The 23,421-nt window shown below is 42.5% G+C and overlaps 1 protein-coding gene and 1 non-coding gene across 2 annotated transcripts in view; one reads left to right on the top strand and one right to left on the bottom strand.

The window, feature by feature from the left end:
- KNL1 (kinetochore scaffold 1) overlaps positions 1-19,541 on the bottom strand; it is a 44,137-nt gene extending 24,596 nt beyond the window's left edge. The window contains exons 1-10 of the mRNA XM_073348768.1: positions 19,474-19,541; positions 14,659-14,713; positions 14,182-14,221; positions 11,850-11,909; positions 10,743-10,804; positions 10,183-10,232; positions 9,144-9,183; positions 7,656-7,693; positions 7,259-7,311; positions 448-5,523 (exon numbers count right to left, since the gene is read on the bottom strand). Of these exons, the coding sequence (XP_073204869.1) occupies positions 448-5,523; positions 7,259-7,311; positions 7,656-7,693; positions 9,144-9,183; positions 10,183-10,232; positions 10,743-10,804; positions 11,850-11,909; positions 14,182-14,221; positions 14,659-14,693 (5,454 nt within the window). The 5' untranslated portion in view covers positions 14,694-14,713; positions 19,474-19,541. The remainder of the gene's footprint in view (positions 1-447; positions 5,524-7,258; positions 7,312-7,655; positions 7,694-9,143; positions 9,184-10,182; positions 10,233-10,742; positions 10,805-11,849; positions 11,910-14,181; positions 14,222-14,658; positions 14,714-19,473) is intronic.
- A 735-nt stretch (positions 19,542-20,276) lies between these two features.
- Positions 20,277-20,358, top strand: TRNAS-GCU (transfer RNA serine (anticodon GCU)). The gene has a single exon. It is a non-coding gene; the product is annotated as a tRNA-Ser (tRNA).
- The last annotated feature ends 3,063 nt before the right edge of the window (positions 20,359-23,421 follow it).

A 23,421-nucleotide genomic window follows, 5' to 3' on the forward strand; every position in this document is an offset into this window, starting at 1 on the left:
GTATTAACAACATCCTGCTCCATCTTTCTTACTAGCAATACAAGGGTTGCTAAGTTTGGGTCTGTAGGGGAAAGCAAATGAAGCAATGTGACCTTGTCGAATGGTCTGATGACTATGAACACATGTCAAGGAAAGAATTAGCATGAAACTATTAAGGGTGGGTGCTTTAAAACTGGCATGAAAATCAGTACTCTGTTGTCCCAAATTCCTCTCACTTCAGAAGTGAGTTCCACACATCAATTTATTTTGTAGCTCTGGCAAGAGACAGGAAAGATAGTGGGGAAAGGCAGAGAACCATGATCATTAATGAACTGGTGACTGAGAGAATCCCAAGGAGTAAAGACTACACTAAAACTTTTTAATTCACACACCTATAATTTAGGCAGAATGAAATCAAAGCCCTGGGGACAGCTGACCACATTCTGATTACTGAGTAATTAGGCTCACCCGCTGTTCTGTTGTGGTATCTCCATCCCAGCTCTCAGCCCTCTTGATCTTCTTTCCTTTCTGGAGTTCCTCTTCCTCTTGTTCCCAAGCTCTCTTCTGGTTGCTGCAAGTTTCTTGCTCCTCTAATGGACAGCTTTTATTGTGAAAGATCTCTTTTTTATTCATCTCTTTACAGGTTCCATCAAGGGGCCCATTTATAATCTCAACTGAATCCATTTCCTCTGGGCATGTAGGAAGCAGTTCCTCATCTATATACTGAGAAGGGCTCAAGATCTGCCTTCCAATGGGATAAATGTTGTCAGAGGTTTTGCTGGTGACTAAATTTATTTCTGGAACCTGAGCTTCTACTCCACCCACTGATTTGGCATTGAGGTCTTCTACACTTGGAACAGTGGAATTTCTTTTGTTTGGCAATTTAGGCAAGAAGATACCTAGGGGTAGCTTTCTCACTTGACATTTATCTGTATGTGTTGTGTCTAGGGGTGCATCTCCAGTTTCAAAATATATATTTTCCTCTTCTTTGATATAAAATGCATTAATGGACTCCTTTTCAACATCTTTTCCTAAGCTCAAAGGATCTTCTGGCTGTGTCGCCAATTTGGGAAAATTGTCAGCAAGGTTAGAGACAGCAGCAGTTTGAGAGAATGGGACAACTTCTGACTTCCTTCTACAATTTTTCAGCCTTGAACAAATGTTAACAATACCTGATAATTCAGACACAAGGCTGGGATCTACTTGTTCTGCAGGAATGTCATTGACTTGGGAGAATTGCTTAATCTGTTCAGAGTCTTTTTGGGAGTCTTTTTGGGAATCTTTTGTAAGTTTTTCCCATTCAGCAGACACTCCCTCATTTTCCTTAGTCTCTTTGTAAGAAAGTATAACAGTGTCTGCTCCATCAATGTCTAACTCTGTGGATCTGCGTCCATGTCTAGATGAAGTCAACTTCCCTGGATCATCTTTCAAGTCTATACTACCAGTATCCAACATATTAACTGCACCCCTGTTCAAACTATCAGTGATCTCCTTAAATAAGTGAGATTGCTGGACTGGAATTTGAACCCGAGACACACCATTATCATTTTCTCCATCACAATCCAAGAGGCTATTCTCAGCAACTTCTTTTCTTTGACTTTCAATCTTGTAAGTCGAGGATTCTATCTGGTTCTCTGGAAGCTTGAAAGACACTCTCTTTGATTTAAGTTTTACTTGTTTTTTCAGATCCTTGCAGTATACAGAACTTGAGTTGCCCTTGGAAAGGTTAATAACATTCTGTGGTTCCTGAACAATATCCAAAGTGACTTCAGGAAGTGGCAGAGTGACAGGACCAATGGACTTTTCCGTGGCAACATTGTGGATTTTGAGTGTATCTGTTTCTTCCTTTTTATAGGGAAATACTAAAACTGACAAAGCAGGGAAATCCAGGCCATGTTTGTCCCTAAAATCTGAGTGGCATCCCTTATCTAAATCTTCTACGTGCATAAAATACATTTTCTCTCCACATGTAGGGGCCAATGTTCTACATAAATTCTGCTGCTGGTGGTTTTTACTTGACACTTCTTGGTTCTCAGATCCTTTAAGATTATTACTATTAATATCAACAGTGTGAGATGCAGTGATATCCATCTTATCCTGGTTACATGTAAACACAATGGTTTCATTAACAGGAAGTACAGGACCAACGTGGGTGGTTTGTCCACCTTGTAGGGCAATATCATCATCTGAGGACACTGTATGGATTTTAGTGGTCTCCATGTCATCACCCATCGCAAACACAACTGTTTTGCTATTTGAAAAAGCTTCCTGTCCAACCCATTTATCCAGTTTTAATCTATCCACATGCATGACCCTTTCCATAGTTTTATCAATAGTGTGAGATTCAGTTATTTCCAAATCATCCTGATTAAACATAAACACCATTTTATCTCCATGAACTACAGACTGGGTTTGAGGTGCTCTCTCACCTTGTGAGGCAATTTCACTGTTTATTGCTGCTATATGGCTCTTTGTGATCTCCATGTCATTCTCACCACGCAGTGAAAACACAACAGTCTTTTCACTAGTTGATCCAATCAGACTTTTCCTTCCAGTCCCTTTACCTAGTTCTGGCACAGTCTGGGATGCAGCCTTTTCCATAGGTTTATCAATTACAACAGTGTTGGGTCTAGTTATTTCCATGTCATCATTGTATGTAAATACAACAGTTTTATCTGCAGGAATTAAGGGTATTACATTACTTGAACTCTCGCCTTGTAGGTAAATTTTATTGTCTGATGCCATGGTGTGACTTTTAGTCATCTCCATATCATCATCCACTGAAAATATGACAGTCTTCTCATTTGAAAGAAACAATGGCTTTAAGCCATTGTTGCTTAACGTCTTCTTGCCATATATCAAGGGGCACTGGTCACATCCTTGTTGCTGCACACTATCTGCAGCTATAATGGTAGGGCATGAGGTCAAGTCCTTTTTCTTTGGAAATAAAGTATCTTTTCTTTCCGTTAAAACTGTATCAGGAACATTTACTACACAGCTACCAGTCAAATCCATATTTTCTTCAGAGAAAAACACAACTGACTTTTCCAAAAGAGAAGCCATCTGTGAATTTTTTGTATCTGGCATTGATGTTCTGGCTGTTTTAATGAAGTCCTGTTTTGAAGAAAGTGAAGCTGCTTTACTAGTTGAAGAAAGTCTCTCAGAATTTGCAGTGTTTGACAGTACCTTGTTTAATGCTGCCATAGTATGGCTTTGCTGTTGCAATTCAGAATTTGAGTCAATGTGTATTCCTGCTGTCTTCCCAAAATGCACATTTCCTTTAATATCAGAGGGAAGGGTCTCATCACCAGAAGTGAAAGCAAATCTTGGAGCAGCAAGGGCTGGAATTTGGTTATTTCCAGGAGTGTCATTCTTTTGATTTGAGTTCATTCCGAGACTCCCACATTCTATTGCCGCAGTCTGACTTCTAGTAATATCTATATCAGAACCATCAGAAAATAAGAGGGTCTTATTTTGTAGTTGTTGTGGTTTAGATATTACATTGTTCTGAGTATGTGTACTCTCATATTCTTGTGCTACTAGAATAGGAGCAAAGTCAAGAACAGCAGTATGATTTCTGGTTATATCCATACTTTGATTATCTGGAAAAACAACAGTTTTGTCGTTAGTATAGGCAAGTGAAGGGTTGACTAGGCTTCTCCTCAATTGTTGAGATATTTCACAGTTTTGTCTTTGCAAAGGTTTCAGCACACAGTTGTTGCTGGCAATGGTGTGGCTTTTACTGACTTCCATCTCTTGCTCTTGTGATGAAAAAATAATGGTTTTGGGATTGGGATGGCTTCTTTTAATATCTATGTGATCACCCATTCCTGAAAGAGGATATTCCTTGTCAAGGTTTAGAAGACTTACAGCTTCATTCACTTCGTTGTTCCAGTTCTCTCCTGGAATAGTTTTAGGCTGCATTTGTTGTTGGCTTGTAGTTATTCCAGTGTTTTGATGGTCAATGACTACAGCATGACATTTAGTTATTTCCATTTCTTCCTGCTCATTTAAATTAGAAGAGCTAGATTTGTTACCAAAAATTTGAGGTTTGAATTTCACAGAGGTGGACATACCAGCAGAGACAGGGGGAAGTTGACTTGCAATGCCCTTTTCGACATCCTTGGCAATATAACTTCTAGTCAAGCCCATATCTTCCCCTGAGAAGACTATTGTTTTGTCACATGGCCGTGAAACGAGCAGAGGGGTCACTGTGCTGTGTTGAAATGTGCCCTTAGAAGTCCAAGAACCAGGATTTGCACTTGAATTTAGACCCAGAGTCTCAGAAGCAGCTCTGTGATTTTGGATCCCTTTTTCACTTCCGTTATCTGGCACAGAAGATATTGTGTGTGCATTGTTTTTACATTGCCTGAGAACTTGATTATCTGAAGTTATTTGACATTTTGTAACGTTCATGTCATCATCTCTTGAAACTGTATTTTCCATTAGCAAAGAGATGGCATTTTCTTGTTTTTGAAAAGCTTCATAATAAGACTTGCCAATTGCCTTGGAAGTTTCATTATAGTTTACAAATGTACAATTCCCAGTAACTTCCATATCATTACAACTGGAAAAGACAATGGTTTTATCACCATGGAAGATAGGCTCAAAAGAAACACATCCAGGAACCACAGTCTTTGTTCTGCAACCTTGATTAGAGGTTTGTGATGCTTTGTGATTGTCTATCAAGATAGTATGGCTTCGAGTAATACCTTCCTCATCTTCTACACTTACAGTTTTCTTTTCAACACACCTTTGGGGGTCCTGTGGAACAATCAATTGATGGTTAGATGTTCTCTTTAATCTAGATTGGTCAGCAACAAAACTGGATGATAAATCCATTCTGATGGTCTGACTTTGTTTCTCAGTGTTGAATGTGTTATTTTTGGAGAGGGACATTTTTACAGTTTGGCTGGCCGTCATATCCATATCTCCACAAGCCACAGTAACATCATCACATTCTAATTTCTTTGATATGGCCTCACAAGTATTGGGGAACATGGTATTAATGTTAGATACGTGACACTTTGTAATATCCATCCCATCATCTTGTCCACTGAAGATTCTAGTCACACTGCTGGTGTTCTCTTGTGCAAGGGAATATACACACTCCACTGGAGAAAATGTACTAGTTTCTGGAAGTTGTGAAGGGACAAAAAACAGGTTCTCCTTGTCAGGTCCTTCAAGAGTGGGGTTGACAAACATTTCACTTGACTTCAGACTTGTCAAGAATTCACTGAAATCTATTTTCTTTACTGGCTCAAAGTCTGGCTTCTGTTGAAGAGACGGACATGCATAATTTGCCTCTGTAGGATCACAGAAAAAACGAAATTCCTTGTTCATTTCTGGCCCTTCATTTTTAGATGTTAACCCAGCTAAAAATGATTTGATGTCTATTTTCCTAGGTTTGTCAATTTCTTCATTGCTTTTAAGGTTACGTGTGATCACTGCAGTGTGACTAGCTGTCATATCCATTTCATTTTCATCCAAAAAGATAAGTGTTCTGTCATTTCTATTCGTTTGATTGTTGTCTGTATCATGCCACTAATAAAGAACAGGAAATGACAGTTACTGACATATACAAGAAGCGCTAAACCAATTATTCTGGTTAATACATGGCTCAATTAAAGTGAGCTAAAGACCAGTTTTATTTATTTATTTAAAAATACAGACTATCACTTGTATCTGACCTTCTAGGTGAGCAGTAAATAGACACAGCTTTAGCTAAAAATGAAAGCTTACCCACCTTCAAGGAAAGAGACAGGGCTCCATAATTACAGCATAATGCTATGTAACATTTTAGAGTTAGAGTTTACTTCAGAACTTTACAGCGATATATAAACTTCTGATATGTTGGATCTATCTTGCTTAGATTATGGCTGGATCACTGATCCTTATTCATAAAGTTGGGTCACTTATGGATCAAAAATGTTCCATTTTTCTTTCTAGTTATATGTTGTGGCCTAATCCTTTCTTCTTGGCTGCAATCAAAGCCCTCCCTTGTTGCTGGTACATGTATGCTCATATAAGCAATGGGATCTGGAAGTTATACAATTCTTTTTCCCACAACCAAGACGAGAATGAAGAAAAGATTTAGACAGGCTCAACCAATCTAACATAGTGAAAGAAAATTGACCAATAATGATCCACAATTGACCAGGGTCCTCATATTTTATAAAGTGTAGATCAAGGGAAAATATTCTATACACTTTATTTAAAGTACAATTATTTTATGCAATAAGCAGTATGCTTGAAGAAGCATGACCTGTTTGGACTTTTCTAAAACGATCAGGAGCCTAGGCTTTAACTTGACCAGTTTAGCATGTGTTAAGGCAGGGGTCTCAAACACATTGCCCGTGGAGTTATTTCCTGCGGGCTGCCATAGGCAGCCAAGCTCCCGTCACCGCCCGCCCCGCTCCTCCACCTACCTCCCAGTGCTTCCCGCTGCCAAACAGCTGTGATTTGAGTTTGAGATCCCTGTGTTAAGGTATACACTGCCTTGTCTACACTAGACTTTAGAACATTTTAGTTAGCTTGTATTAGATAACATCTTTAAATCCTAGTCTAGAAAAAGCCAAAGGGCATTGCAACAGCAGCAAGTATCTTGGCAAATGCCTGTCTGGAAAAAAAAAGAAGTACGAGCATGTTCCACAACACTGGATTACATGCTCCCAGGATCCATGAGTGAAGTGTAAGAACACACAAGCTCAATGATTTACATGACCAGGACTACAAAAATATTAGCTGCAAGGTTGGATTTTTCACTGCCTGAGTCAGTAGGGAAAACTACAGAGACATGCTCAAACACCAACTGTTTACTATCTTTCTGGAATGTTGCAGTGGCCATAGGGATAATGTATCTATTCTTACCTCCATCTTTAAAGGAATATCACTAGATGAGAAAAGCATGGGTGAGCTCTCCCAGCTATGAAAAGGCGGTTGGCACAAAAGTCTCTTCTGCATACCCCGAGATCACAACTAGAAATAATGGAGATGCTCCCTCTAATGCTGAAATTAACAAGCTACTTTAAAGTAGAAGTCTGCAGTATCACAGTATGATATTCATCAGATTGGAGGGAAATACTTGGAAGAAAGTCTGAACATTTTTCTCTTCCCAAGAGAATTATGAACAAAGATCCTGTTTGTTCAGTAACTCATTTACATTTTAAGTTGTATTTTCATCTTTGTTGGTTAGGCCTCTTGCATTCATTTGTGTAGGAAGTAATAGATTTTTGGACCCAAATATTCTCAGCATGAAAGAGTAAATGTATTCACATACCTCAGTCTGCTGCACCGGTGTTTGGATTGGGGCATGAAGCAAAGTGTCCATCCCTTTTAAGAGAAAAAAGTATTGCATCCATTGAGTTCAGGATCGTAGGAAATGGGATCTGTGAACTTACTCTACATGTATCAGTAACTGAGTGTGGATAGAACACAAATACAGCCGACTATGATGAAAACTTATTTTAGGGTATATTTGTCTGTGTCTTGTGAGGAAGTAGCTGAGGTCCAACAGCAGGATGCTTGCCAAGCAGTTATGGGGTAAAAACCCCAGTTACACAACAGTTCTCTTCATTAACAGACAGATTGTTCCAGGACTGCTCACATCCTTTATCACAATAAGTAGTTTTGGACAAAAGTAACTTGTTAATAAAGAAATCTATTTTCAAACTTACCAGTAATCTCGCACTGAACAGTTTCAGACCCTTCATTTCTAAAAAAAAGTAGTTTTACATAAACAGTTTACTAAAAGATTTCAAAACTCAGAGCTCTCATTTCGGTAATATAGCAAGAAGTGAGCATTAGGCTTGGAACAGTGTTCAGGTATTGAACAGCAGGTAACAGATGCTGTGAGTAGATCTGTAAGATACAAAGTTGCAGTCCAATAACGCTGAAGAGAGTCCTTAACCCAAGAAATGACTGCAACATTACATGTCAAGAAGATACTGCCCGTCCCAAATATTTTGCATACTGGTGAATTATTACTTGCCACTGAGGAAGAGAGAAGGGCTAAAATTAATTCCTTATTCTAAACCCAGACCTTTTGCTTTAGGTTATCCCCTTCTGCTCCCAATGGGCTATAAGGCAGTTTGAGTTCAATCTTCTGTAAACTAAAAGGCTCCAGTAATTCCATCTAAGGAAAAGGGGAGTATCAGGTAAACACCTTTTGTTTACCTAATACTGAGAGTTCTGCTCTCAGTGAGACTTCTGATGCCCTCTCCTTTTGGTGTCCTTTACTGCTCTTTCAGGACAGACAGACTTTAGCATGATGAAGGAAAAATGTGGGGGGTGGGAGAGAAGTGGGAAGAGAGTTGGTTTAAAGCATGTTAGTACCTAGACAGGGCTTGACTCCTTTAAAAATGTTAGCTGTTCGTGGCCAACCCTAAGCTCCTCCCTCACCAACTAAAATGTTTTAAAGGCATCAAACTCTACATTCATGAGGTGCATCAATATGTTTTAAACACTTTAATCAAAATCACACTAATTCTTTTTTTAAACACCACCATTCCCCCTCATTTAGACAAGGCCTTAGAGCACAGATTCCATGGGCTTGTCTTCACTATGACAAGAGGTGTATTTTTAGCATGAATTAGTAAACTCAGTAGGGTTCACCTCAAAGAGCTAACATGTTCAAAATATTTTTATCTAGTATAGAATGATACAAACTATCTTCCCTGTCCCATTAATTTGTTTTTGAAGTGCAAATACCACCACTGTGGTACCTCAATGCTGCATAAGGAGTGGAAGTCTTTGAAACATGCAGGTCTTATTTCTGTTCATCCTTTAAAAATCTTTCTGAAAAAATCTAGGCTTTGTTATTTTCCAAAGACTTCTACTCCCTTCATAGAACTAAGCATCACTAGCAGCAGAAAGCTTGAACAAGAACCTGTTCTAGATTCTTTGGGAGCTATGACTAGTGGCAAATACCATGACCCATACAGCCTTATTATTCTGAGTGGCTGAACTGAACATGCGCTTTCTTCAAGATTATTGTTTCCATAACCAAGCTAAACCCCTTAAACTATTTTTTAAAATAAGAGTATGCCATGCTTAATCTTGTTTTTGAGAGAAACATTAACTTTGATAGTTGTATCATGTAAGGAATTTCCCCCCCTCAGAGCATAGCTCTTAAGGTGTGCAAAAAAGCAATTTTCCAAACTTACTGGTTAAATAGGATTTGATTCCTTATATTTGCTGCTCTCTCTAAAAATAAAATGAGAATATAAATATTAAATCAACAAAAGGAGAAGCGACATCAAGACATTCAGAGATAGGAATTAACTGCAGGAAAAAGGTTCTACTCTTTCTGACTTTTGATGTGCCCTCTCAGTCGGAAAAACCAGAAGAACAGAACAGCTTGACGTTCTGTTAACTCTTTTCAGGTACTTGCTACACAAACTTTTGGAAGCTGGAAATAGATAGAAGGATATTCTGCTGGGTCTGTAGAAACTGAATGCTAAATACACCTCTACCCCGACATAACGCAGTCCTCAGGAGCCAAAAAATCTTACCACGTTATAGGTGAAACTGCGTTATATCGAACTTGCTTTGGCCTCAAGCATTTCCATTATTAATAGTCACTTCCTGCCCCCTGACTGACCCATCCAACCCCTGCCCCCCGACTGCGCCGACCCTTATCCACACCCGCCCCCTGACAGGCCCCCCGGGACTCCACGCCCTATCCAACACCCCTGTTCCCCGTCACCCGACCGCCCCACCCCCAGAACCATCCAACCCTCCGCTCCTTATCCCCTGACCAACCCCCAAGACCCTCTGCCCCGGCCCAGCACCCTTAACACGCTGCTCAGAGCAGCATGTGGGAGCCAGACACACTCACACGCTGATCCACTGGAGTGCGCAGCCCCACCCCCCAGAACACTGCTTTATCGTGTTATATCTGAATTCGTGTTATATTGGGTCACGTTATATCGGGGTAGAGGTGTATATAGAATAGGAACTTTTATTTTGATCAAAAGTTTCCTCTTAGTTACATGATCTACAGAGCTGTTAACTAATGGGCTCTCTCAGCCTGCATGCAGCTACATAGACTGAATCAGACCTTTCAGTCACTGACAGTTGGCCCCACCCTACCCTATCAGTGACTGACAGGTCTAGTTCTGCTTATGTAGCTGCATGCAAGCTGAAAACCCACTGGCCAACAGATCTGTAGACCCTGTAATTGAAAGAGAAAGAAATTTTTACCTGTATTTTCTGGCTCTACCACATTAGTTTGAAGATCTGTCTGGAAAACCCTGAAACAAAGAACAGAACAGACATTTTATAAGCTACACAAAATTATCTCTACTGGAACAAAGGGTGTTCTGTTTAAAACCAAGTTAAAAAAAAATCAGTTTTGATTTCAGCCCTTCTCTATATTGTATGTTCTACAAAATACCTGAACACAAGTGCTCAGAAAGACAAGAACTTCCTGAACTTACCTCCAACTTCCCATGGGAAATTATCTTTATTAGACTTAAAATGAAAGCCACAAAGTGAATGACACAACCAAAACATTCTAGTTATAAAATCTTCCCTTTTGCCCTCTTTTCGAGACAGGCAGAAGAATGGGTTAAGGATCTCTTCAAATTCCTGAGGTCTCTGACTTTCTATTTTCTCCTGCCACCAATAATATTCAGTTCCTTCACTTGAATTCTCATGCATTTATGCAAACCTATCAGTTTCACTGGTCACCAGCTCACTGCCTGGGATGTACATTTATACATAAACAACCTGTAGATCAGCAACCTTCAGATTAAACTTACTTTATGGTATCTGCAAAGCTGACACGGCGAGAGTTCTTCCGACGCTTCTCAGTTTCATAATCCTAAAGATATAGAGAGGACACAACAATATGATTTACAGACGACTTTAGACATAGTCTGAAGACCCCCAGGAGTCCTCAGACCACAAGTTGAAAACCCTACACTCATGATACAGGACAGACTGTGTGGGCAGACAGGAGTATTTTGAATAGAGGAGTTGAAGAAAAATGGCCAAGATAGTGATTAAGTAAATAGACCATAAAAGAAAGACACAGAAATTAACTAACCACATTCAAAAGCTCAAAAGTCAAATATCGGCATCCTGTATATCTTTCTTGTACTCCTCAGTGAAAAATGGGACAAGCAAACAATTGAAAATTTAAATTCTGTGATCAGTGAAAACCACATGTACACAGCAAACTCCTTCTGGTGAGTAAGTTAAATTTTCCACATCCATATTTATCATAGTGTAATGAACAGCAAAGTCCATGTATAGCCTAGAGCACAGATTTAAAGGAATGTATTACAAACTTGCAGAGCGGCTGGGACTATGTCCACATGTACTATGGGGTGGCAGACGTTTACTTGAACTAAATCATGTACTAAAAGTTACTCTGTATAAAATGAAAATATTAATGTTTGTTAACCTTTACCTTAAATAGAGAGTTTGCTGCCTAGTTTTTAACAAGTTAATTTTAGCTTTTCATATGTAAAATCATTTTAACTGCTATAATAGTCTATAAACATTAATCAGCCTTAAAACTCTAAGTCTTATGGACTGTAACAAAAGCAAGTAATATCTACTAATTTGTTAATCATTGCTCTCTTCCCTCTCCTTTTACTTTAAGTAAGTTTGCTTTTGTTAAAGCAAACAAAAAAATAAAACACTGACTGGAATAAACACTTTAGTTAGCCTACAATATATCAGATAAATGTTACAGGAAGTCCACAGAATTTTAGCAACTGAACCATTCATATTCTTGAGCAGTTATAAGAAGAGTTTCCACTTGTGCAGCTATGCCAGTGAGGTGACTCAATCGATGACATTTGTTCAGAACAGATTGCAGTCGTTAAAAAAATATTGACGAGTAAAGGGTTAATCCCTACCTGAGTGAATTCATTCCCACTCCCAAGGTCCTTGAGAGGACTCCGTGGAGCTTTTAAAATCTAAAAGGAAATATTTATAATAGTTGAGAAAATGATTTCTGCAGCTTCAACAATTGGCCTCCTATAAAAGATCAGGCACTCAGGAAAGCTAGCAAATGAGTAACATGTTCCAATACAGACTCTCTCTCTCTCTCTCCTCTACTATGATCAGAATGCTAATCAAGCACACACTTTGCTGTTGCTTCCTGATTTCTAGAACTTCACCTACCACAAATGACAGTTTTATATGAAGATTTCCAAAAAGCAAGACAGTACAAAACTCCATCTGAGAAAAGTAGTGCACAGGATTGGGACATTAGAAAATGGATGAGACAGTAAGGTTAATTTGGTATTGCACATTGGTGCAGAAGATAAGTTTGTTTTTTTAAAAGAGATGTTAATGACCAAAGGAAGATGAGAGTGCAGCAGGTCTTAAAACCTCTTAGGAATTTTTAAAGCAATCATGCAAGATATACATCTTAGGCAAAGAGCTCACTCTGAATTTCTGAGCATATGTCTCATTTCACTGTTTTAAGCACTTCTAATTCTTCTATTAGACAATAAGGTACATAAGGCTGTCCCTTTCAGTAATGAGTTCTTACACTTTTGTCAGAAAGATACTAAATGAGCCCACGTATGTTTTTTCTTAAATTATAAACCTTTCCACGGAAAGGGTGTCAAACTGTGTTACGTCATTTTGTTATCAGCAATGCTTCCATCCTCTTCCATGATGCAACATACGGACCACTAAATAGTTGTCTGATCTACCAGTATATCCATCGAGCAGCTATTTCAATATGCTGTGGAGAACGGTGAGGACATATCTTCACTACAAAATTAAGTCAACATAAATTAACTTGACATACAGCCACCAGAATAATTACACCTCTACCCCGATATAATGCGGTCCTCGGGAGACAAAAAAAAAAATCTCACCGCATCATAGGTGAGACTGCGTTATATCGAACTTGCTTTGGCCACCCTGTTCCTTGTTCCCTGACCGCCCCCTCCAGAGACCCCCGTCCCTAATCATCCCCACGACCCCACCAAACCCCTCCGCTCCCTGACTGCTCCGACCCCTATCTACACACCCCTGCGGCAGGAAGCAGAGCGCCGTGGCTGGGAGCTGGCAGAGTGGAGCAGGCTGGGGCTGGGCTGCTCCGCTCCAGGCTGCTCCACTTCTGCCACTGCCGGTGAGTGCGGGGGGGATCCCTTCCCCCCCAAACCCCCTCCCCCCAGAGACACGGCTGGGTCGAGGGAAGCGAAGTGGGCTGCTCCCGGCCTCCTGCTAATCCCCCGGGCCACTCTGGGACTACAGGGCCCCCAAAAGTGCCCCCCACAGCTCCTGCCCTGTGGTTCCTGTGGGGGGGAGGAAGGGGGAAGCCACCGAGACCCTCTGCCCCTTATCCAACCCCTCTGCCCCGGCCCAGCCCAGCACCCTTAACATGCTGCTCAGGGCAGCATGTCAGAGCTTTATCGCATTGTATGTGAACCCATGTTATATTAAGTCGCATTATATCGGGATAGAGGTGTAATCTGATTTTTAATGTCTACACTATGCTCTTTCTGTCGGTGGCTCGCATCCTCATCAGGAGCACTTGCACAGATTTAACTGACAATGTGGGGCACTGACAGCCTGAGCCCCGCCACCTGGGCTCAGACTCTCCCCCCATCCTCCTCAAATCCCTCACCGTGAGGCAGACGAAGCTCAGGCTGTCCTTCCACACACACACACATCCCCAAATCCCTCACCAGGAGCTGGTGGCAGCTGTCCTTCCCCTCTTACCCCTCCTCCATCCCTCACTGGGACGCAACCCCAGTTCGGGCTCTCCTCCCCACCTACCCTCAAATCGTCATTGGGCAGTGGAGGTGAGGTTCCAGCTCTCCTCCCCACCACCCGCAATTCCTCACTGGAAGGGCAGCAGTGGGCTCTGGCTGTCAGCCCCTGATGGCAAAGGGCGATGTAAGCAACACAGGCTCTACATGGACACTGCATTGACTTAACTACATCAACTTAAGCACTACGTTTTCGCAGAAGTGGAGTTATTAAATTACCGTAGTGAGCGACTTACATCGGCAGGAGTGCCATTTTAATTTAGACGCTTACTGAGTAAGTGGCCAGACTGCACTATAGAAAGCAAGTAGAACAACCATCAGAAAGAGATGGATAGGCAAACCCACTTGACTTATTCTTTTTTGACTCAGAGGATTTTCCATATGCTAGGGAGAAAAGCAGGCTCATCTATACCAACTTCCACTACTGATAAATGATCTTATTCAAAGTCACACTCACCGAGGAAAGCCTTTGCCTTCTGATGCATTCTGTATGATCACTGAGAAAAGAAAAGAGGAACTGTTAGGGTGTAAACTCACACAAAGGATGTCGTTCTTCAATGACACTATCTTTAGCAACAAGTTTCTAAAATGGGCAGGATTTCATTATTTTTATGTTTAGAAAATAATTCAATCCAAGCCCTCTTGGCACAGCTGATCCCAATGCTAGAGAGCAGAAAAGAAATTCTGGAAAATATAGTGCTGTCCCCCCCCCCCCCCCCGATGAGACCTCAAACAACCTACTGCTATGAAATATTTGTAGAACTTTCCCTTATTGTAACAACGAAGCTCCCTCTGTCCTTTGGGTTTAATGGAGATGTTAGCGTCTCTGGGGACAGCTGCTGTGTGTAGGGCCAAGGACAGGAAATAATCTTTATCCACTAAAACAAAACAATGTTTGGCACCTTAAAATTCTCAGTTGGAAGCTTCAACTTACTTTTCGTCATTTGATTCTGAATAAATCCTGTCCATTTCTGAAGGGCAAGTTTTTCCTGTAACAAACACACAACATTTAAATCCAAAAAACAGCTAAGAGTCAAAGCAATAGGGAAATCACATTAAGCCATGATACTCAACCACTGCCACACCCGGGTCATTGAAGTGGTGCAGGATAACAATCACTATTGTTAAGGTTGCATCATGACATCTGTTTAAAGGTGGACCTAAGTCCTCTAAAATCAACATGCTTAGTTGGATTTCTTTGAAGTTTGGTGTGCCTCAGGAAGGTGCAGGGCAGGGTTAAGGCTCCAAAATTGGAATAATTTAAGCCAGGAGTCACAGAAAAGTTTCTAGGGTTTTTTTTGTTTGTTTTTTTTTGCCCAGAGCTACAAGTCAAACTATTGATGCAATGTGGATCAAAATGGTCTCAATCTGTCAAGTTTTATCCAAGGTATTGTATGGCACTCACTAAATCTTTGGGGGACCCAGATTGAGAGTGGTATTTAAGAAAAATGTCCATTTACACTGTGCATGTGCCAATACTAGGAAAACAGCTAGAGTTCAATTCCTGACATTACAAATGCTTTAAACTTGACTTTTGTAAGTGCTCTAGAATCCAAAATGTAACTCTGATTGCTTTGAAATTTGGTGTGCCTCAAGGGAGGACAGGGTAACATTAGTGATCCAAATTTGAGGTCATTTGACCCAGGGGTTCCTGAATTAAAGCTCCCATTTCCAAATGGTTTTCTTTTGCAGCTTCGTTAAAACTGAGAGGTACTAATAAAAACGTAAGAGCTGCCATACCAGGTCAGAGCAATGGTCCATCTAGCCCAGTATCCAGTCTCCAACAGTGGCTAATACCAGAGTTTCAAGGGGGATGTACAGAACAGGGAAATTTTGGAGAGATTCACCCCGGCTTTTTCTCTCTTCATTCCAGGCATGGGGCTACATCCCTGACCATCTTGGCTAATAGGTTCATGGAGGATAGGTGTATAAATGGCTATCTAGTTGTTTTTTTCCACCCAGTTATGTTTTTGGACATCACAACATTCCATATCAATGAGTTCCACAGGTTAATTGTGCATTGTGTGAAAAAGTATTTCCTCTTGCTTGTAGTAAACCTACTGCCTATTAATTTCATCAAGAGACCCCTGTTTTTTGTATTTTGGGAAAGGGTATATAACATTTCTCTATTCACTTTTTATACACCATTCATGATTTTATAGACCTTTATCATATCTCCCCTCAATTATCCCGTTTTTAAGCTGAACAGCCCTAGTTTTTTTTTCAGTCTCTCCTCGTATGAAAGCCATTCTATACCCCGATCACCTTTGTTACCCTTCTCTGAACATTTTCCAGTCCCACCACATCTTTGAGACGAAGTGACCAGAACTCGACACAGTATTCAAGGTGTGGGCATACCGTGGATTTATATAGTGGCACTGTACTTTGTCTTATTTTCTATTCCTTTCCTAATAGTTCTTAACATTCTATTCAACATTTGACCACTGATGCACATTGAGCTGAAGTTTTCAGAGAACTATCCACCATGACTCCAAGATCTCCTTCTTGAGTGGAAACAACTAATTTAGACCCCCATCATTATATTTGTGTAATTGGAATTATTTTTTCCAATGACTGGATGAATGACAGACCTCTTAATGGCCGCGAACCCACCCTTCAATTAACAGAACTAAGGAAAAGTAAATCATAAGTCCCCACCTAAGAGAAAAGGAGTTTGAGACTGAGCAGCTGGAAGTTGCTGCAATTTGTGAATCACGGGTGGCAGTTTCATTTTGGAGGGACTATAATCACAGTATTTGGGGGGGAGGGGCGGAAATAAGACAAATTACTTCTTGGGAGGGAAAGGGAAAGATATTAGGGGACAAAGGAGTGGGGGAATAAGAGGTTGGGGTTTGGAGCTTCAGCAAGGAGAGGGGTCTTACAGGGAGGTGGATAAATAGGGTTGAATACTAGGGAAGGCAAGAGAGTTTGTAGGCTCAGATGAGGAAGGTATAGCACTCCCAGCTCTTCCAGTGCACCCCAATACTCTGCACCCCACAACTCTGCCAGTATACTCCAACTGCACTGCTCTCCCAGCTGCCCATGCACCCCAACCAGCCTAAACCTCAACTCTCCTGCATCCCAGCTCTGCCAGTCCCCGCCAACCTCCTGCATTGCCAATTCCCCCAGTCCCCTGCACCTCAGAGCTCTGCCAGTGTGCTAGCTCAAGCGGAGGTAGCACAGGTACATCTACATGAACTAGGAATCACATCTTCAAGGTCAAATGCAGAAGTACTGTTACTCACAGAATACAATTTCAACCTATACTTTAACTTAACCATCATTAAAGCATTAGAATTCTCTCCTATTCCACCTCACTGCTGACAATATCCTTTATTATAAAGGCCCTATGCCTTGCTACTGACATTCTACTACATTCTGCTCCTACACAATTCAGCATAGAAATAATGCATACTGCATCCTGAAGGCATACATGCACCTCTTCTCTTTCTTTACACTGGAGGGTGAAAAACAGATTACCTCATCTCACAATCATAGCCGTCTCACACCTCAAAGTAATCCACAGATCTTGACCAAGCAGAATTAACTAAATACCTCCACTGTCAGTTAATCCTGGGGGAATTCTGCGCCAAAGATATAAAAATTCTGCACTAAAAAATTAAAAATTCTGTACACAATATTTTAAAATTTTGCAAAATTCAGCAAATTTTATTTGTCAAAATAACACTAGATAATCACACCAGTTTCAATTTTAGTAATTTATTTCAAAATACCTGTCAGCAAGTATGTCTGCAATATTACAGACACAAAAAAATCCCCCCCAGGAGTAGAGAGTTAAAGAAACCCCTATGACAACCCAGTTCATGTTTCTCTGCCCGCTTTCTCCCCCTCCCAGAGCCCAGCCAGGGTGCCAGACACCCACAACCCCTTCCCACGCCACCCCCCTTAGCATTTCCTGGGTTTCTGACATTAGAGTTTTGCTCAGCTCAATGTTCTGCAAGGGGATGACATATATCACCAACCAACCTTATCTCTGCATTTTGCAATAGCTTTTTGTCATTGAATTATAATATTTATCTCCTCCTGTCTAGTCACAGAAAAGCATGGAGCACTCAACGTCCATATTTTCTAATCTAAGTTACAAGTTTATTCAACATTTGTGCTAGACCAGTGCTTCTCAAACTTTTGTACTGGTGACCCTCTTCAGAGAGCAAGCCTCTGAATGCGACCCCCCCCCTTTATAAATTAAAAAAACACTTTTAAAAATATATTTTACACCATTATAAATGCTGGAGGCAAAGCAGGGTTTGGGGTCTAGGCTGACAGCTCGCGACCCCCCATATAATAACCTCATGACCCCCCGTTTGAGAATCCCTGTGCTAGACAATCTTCAACAATCACAACCCATCCATTAAATTCTCTTTAGAACACTCCCACACTAGCATCAACTTCCTAGACACCACAATCAGCTTCATCATTGGAACCCACAGACAACTGTACGGAAGAAACCTACAGATTGCCACACCTACTTTCACAGACCCAGTAACCCCTTTCCTCCCCACAATTACACCAAAAAATCTGTTATCTAAAGCCAGGTGCTCAGATAACACAGAATATACTCCAAAGATAAGGTCCGGAATATACACCTTAACATTCTTAAAACCATCTTCACCAAACAAGGACAGTCCCCCAAAGAACTAGATCATGTAATGGAACGGACCACCCAAATTCTCCGAGATAACTTCCTCTAATCCCATACCCCTAGTTGCCACCTACTACCCCCCACACTAGAACCCATGTGTGGTATCATTAAACAATTACAACCCATACTCAATGGGGGCCACATCCTGAAAGATATCTTTCCCGAACCCCCTTTTCTGGCCTTCAAACAACCCTCCAAGTTAATCATCAGAAGCAACATAAGAACGGCTATACTGCATCAGACCAAAGGTCCATCTAGCCCAGGGGTTCTCAAACTGGGGGTCAGGACCCCTCAGGGGGTCATGAGGTTATTACATGGGGGTCGCGAGCTGTCAGCCTCCACCCCAAACCCCGCTTTACCTCCAGCATTTATAAGGATGTTAAATATATATACAAGTGTTTTTCATTTAAAAGGGGGGAGTCTACTCAGAGGCTTGCTATGTGAAAGGGGTCACCAGTACAATAGTTTGAGAACCACTGATCTAGCCCAGGTTTCAGAGTAGCAGTCATGTTAGTCTGTATCTGCAAAAGTATCCTGTCTTCCAACATTTATACATTATACATGTAGACATAGCCTTACAGATTTCCCCTCACCAAAAGACGTTGATCCAATGAAAGAATTACCTTACCCACCTTGCCTCTCTAATATTTTGAGACCTACACAACAACAGCCCTGCGTATGTGAGAAATAAACCATACCAGCAAAAGCACTGTTCTACTGGTACGATCTGCACTAGGGCTTTTGTCAGTAGAGAAAGGTCACCAAAAAAATCACATACCCCTAACCAATATTAGTATACCAACAAAAGTTTCTCATGTAGATGTGGCCTAAGAAGGGGGAGGAACAAAATATTGGCACAAAATAGCTATAAAAAACTACTGTCTGGGCTTAATAACGTTAGCATGCAAATGGTCCCAAAACTTATTAATGGGACAGGCTGCATGGAGGTCTCCCCAGAACGGCTGCTGTCTGGCTGAGAACAGGTTTCCATCAGCGGCGGTGGCCGTGTTCGCAACGGAAACAGGAGGGTTTTAAAAACGGAGCGCTCAGCATCCGCAGGCAGCGGCACAGAACCGGCGCAGAGACCTGCACGCGCGGGACCGAGATCTCGGCTTCCCCCTAAGGCCGCGGCGAACACCTCTCGCAAGACTGAGCTGGTCCCATGGGACAGTTACCGTCACCTCACGGCACACAGGGGAGCGGGAGGCGACCCGCCCTCAGCCCCAGCCCGGGAGAGGGGCCCATGGGGATCCAGGGAGCCCCCCGCCCAGTCAGAGACCCTCCCGCCCGACACAGGGCGGCGGCGGCGGCTCTCATGGGACCCGCCCTCCCTGCAGTACCCGGGCCGGGCCCGCTCCCTCCCACCTCTGCTCCGGGCCGGCCCCCCGCAGAGCCCGCTCCCAGCCCCTCACGAGCCGCCGCCATTACGGACTCCTCACCCTCCACAGCTCCGCTCCAAATCCAGCCCTCAAGACACCAACGCCTCCTCGCCGCCGCCGCTTACTCCCACGGCGCCCATCAGGCTCGGCTAGGGCCGCCGCTTCACTATTCAAACCTAACCGCCTATTCTTGCGCATGCGCCATAGGCTCCTGGCAAATCGCACTCCACAAGTACAATATGGCGGCCCCTACACCCTCCGCCGTACAACATGGCGGCCACCGAATTTCCGTACAACATGACGGCCTCGGTTTAGTCAGCTCTACGTATTGCATTACAATGTCTCCTCCTAAACTGTCTCAGGGCTCGCCCCGAGGCAGAAGTGGAGCTAGGAGCATTGTTCGTTCATGGTGGGAATTTCTTTAGGTGTACTCTGTACAGGGAGCCCAAAAACAAGCTGAGCCTGGCTAGACTCGTTTCTTATAGACTACTGGAGGTGGTAGGTTTCTGTGACGAGGTGGCCGAGTGGTTAAGGCGATGGACTGCTAATCCATTGTGCTCTGCACGCGTGGGTTCGAATCCCATCCTCGTCGCAAAATGCTTTTTCTTCTCTTTAATTAATATAGGAAGCGGCTGGGTTCACATTATTGCTGGCTGGGAGGGCGGTTAATTATTTAGCAGCGTGCCGAACATGCCCCCCAGCTTCATTGATCTCGATCACAATCGCCTATCAGGGCGCTGGGTGACTATAAAGTGATGGGGGAGCTCGCCAGTGACAGTGAATGCCTCCCCAGCTGAAAGGCAGTTTTCTGCCCCCCCAGCAGCTCCGCAGGTGGGGGGGGGGCACGCGGTGCCTTCCGTCGCACCGAGGCGGCCCGAGCGGCTGTGGTCCAGGCGGAGGAGGCTGCCCGAGGCGGGACGCGCGGGCTGATCCGCACTGTCCCAGGGCAGCGCGCTGGCAGAATCCGAACCGCTCTCTCGTGTAGGGGAAAGATCTGCCCTGTTTTCTTCTAGGGGACATTTCAGGTCTCCGTCATGGGGCAGGCGGGGGGAAGGGGCGCACATCGGGACTACTGAATTATGGGAGACAGCCCCCCTGCTCTTGGGTAGGGGGTCGACTCGCACCCGTCCTTTTTGTTACAGTTTCTGGGCTGCCCCTCTGCTGCAGGCAGGCAACACTTCCTTAGTTACCGAAGAACGCCTGGGCACCTCTTTGTCGCAGAAGAGCTGCTTTCCTGTGGCAGGGAAGACACTTGTGCGTCTCACTGTGGTAGGGGGATCATCTGTGTGCTTCTCTCCAGGACCGGCTCCCCGCACCAGCAGAGCAAGCAGGTGCTTGGGGCACAATGCCAGGGGCGGCGTTCCCGCCACCCTTCTTGTTTCCTTTGTTTTGTTTGGGCAGTTGCGCTCTTGGAACTTGGGGCAGCACATTTTTTGCTCGGGGCGGCAAAAAACCTAGAGCCGGCCCTGTTTCCCTCTGCTGTGGGCTGGTCTGGCCCAGACCTGAAGAAGAGATCTGTGGAGCTCCAAAGCTTGTCTCTTTCACCAGCGGAAGTTGGTTCAGTAAAAGATAGGACCTCACCCATCTTGTCATTCTAATATCCTGGGACCCACAGGGCTGCAACACTGCAGACAACAGTGGACTAGGGAGGCATCTGGGCTTCCATAGTGGGGAGACATATGGAGCCAACAAATGGGCTTTCCTCTGTTATTAGGATAACCTGAAAATCCCTGCTATGATGGTTGCAATATTTGCTTCGCTCACCCTGTGATAAAGAACAAAAACTGGGTTTGTTCCTGTAATAGGAGTAACCTCACTGAACTATCCACTTTTCCAGGGAGCAAGGAATTAACATCTGGGCTTCTTGCAAGGGGGACTTTTGACCTCTGTCACTGAGGTGAGAAAGTGCAGCTTGGCTGTCCCCTGATGGTGGTAGCGATTTATCTGGATTTCCCTATTTTAACAAGCTGAAGTGAGCTGCTTTCTGTTCTAAATAAGCTTGGAAGGGTTAGATTTTTCATTGGTAAATGTCAGTAAATGTTGATTTCACCATAGACACACAAACTGATGAAAATTATTTCCATCAATAATAATCAAAGTTTACAGATAAGCAAAGTAAGAAAAATTATACCTCAGAACTTATTAGCCTTTGATTGAAGGATGTTTACTTTGTATATTTTTGACATGTCACATTGACAATTTTTATTTTAATGGGTGTACAGCTTTAACTTTTGATTCTCAACATCAGCTGTCCCCTCCCAGCACTATATTACACCTCTCATAATTTCCTGCAGCTGTGAAAATTTAAACTGATAAAAATTGAAAAAATGCTTAAAAATGAACATAGATATTATCCATCAAAATTATATTTAAAAAATTGAATTCTGCCAAGCCTAGTTATAGTGGATGGACATCTGTGCTTCCTTATAGTAGAGAGTAACAGCTGAACTTTCATGAACATTTCCTGTGTCTATATGTTTCCCACTAACACGTATGCCTATCCTCCCAGCTACATGCTTTAAAGGTGATTAACAAAGGAAGTGGGGAAAAGACTTAGCCCCTGTTCTAGTTCTTATTTTTAAAGGTCAACAAAGTTCCTTGGGAAAAATGGAAAGAAAGAAAAAGAAAAAAAAGTCCTCCCCCCTGGTTTTTTGTATGAAGAGGTTTCACTCCTGTCTAGAGTGGAAGACTACAAGCCAGTGAAATTGCACAAATCAAGAGAATAAAAGCTGAGCAACTGACAGTGGAAGGAATTTTTAGTCAGACTCTTTAAAACTCCAATTTTATCTATTTACAACTGTTTAATATTCGTACCTAATATTTTAGAGAGAGGTTATCTTTGCGTGATCTGGTCAGGTGAGAAGCAGCGGACATTGCCCTGGTTATTAATACAGACAAAACTAAGTCCCTGGCCATCCCCATCAAGCACCCTCCAACTCTAGATTACAACTAGCTCACTGTTAACCAGTCCAGATGGGACACTTGGCAGGTGGCAACTGTACAATACTTGGGAAGCATCACAGACAGTGCTGAAGGATGCCAGAGAGAGGTAGACACCCCGCTGCTGCTGCTTTGTTTCGAGCCCTTCAGCAGCCTCTGTGGCAATGTTGTGACACCAAGCTTGCTAGGAATCTGCAGCTCTATGTAGTTGTAGTTGTATGGCAGTGAAATGTGTGCACTAAGGTAGGCTGAAGAGCAGTTGATTGGCATTTTTGATTCTCATCTCTATAAACTGTTCCATATTAAGTGGCAGGACAAGATAAAAAATGAGAATATTTGTAGCCAAACCCACCAACCACCTCCATCAGTGCTGGTTCCATTTCAGCAGCTTTCTTGGTACAGACATAGTATTATGATGGCAGATCCACAAATTATAAAGCATATTTACTAAGGAATCTTGCCACATGGAAAGTGATCATATGGTTACCAAAAGCTTGGGTGATGCGATAAGATTACCAATGATGGACAAAGACTGAATATCCAGCCAGACTGTCTTAGGAACCTAGCTAAAGATTGATTGGAGTTGTGCTTGATCTGCAAGGAGGCTACATCCCTTTGGGATTTGCTTTGGTGGTGATGATAATGATGAATGAAGATGTCTTTGCTAAAAGATTCAACCTCCCGCACCCCTTCAATGAATGTTTGAGAGGTCACA

Source organism: Lepidochelys kempii, chromosome 6, assembly GCF_965140265.1.
Source record: "Lepidochelys kempii isolate rLepKem1 chromosome 6, rLepKem1.hap2, whole genome shotgun sequence".
Lineage (NCBI taxonomy): Eukaryota > Metazoa > Chordata > Testudines > Cheloniidae > Lepidochelys > Lepidochelys kempii.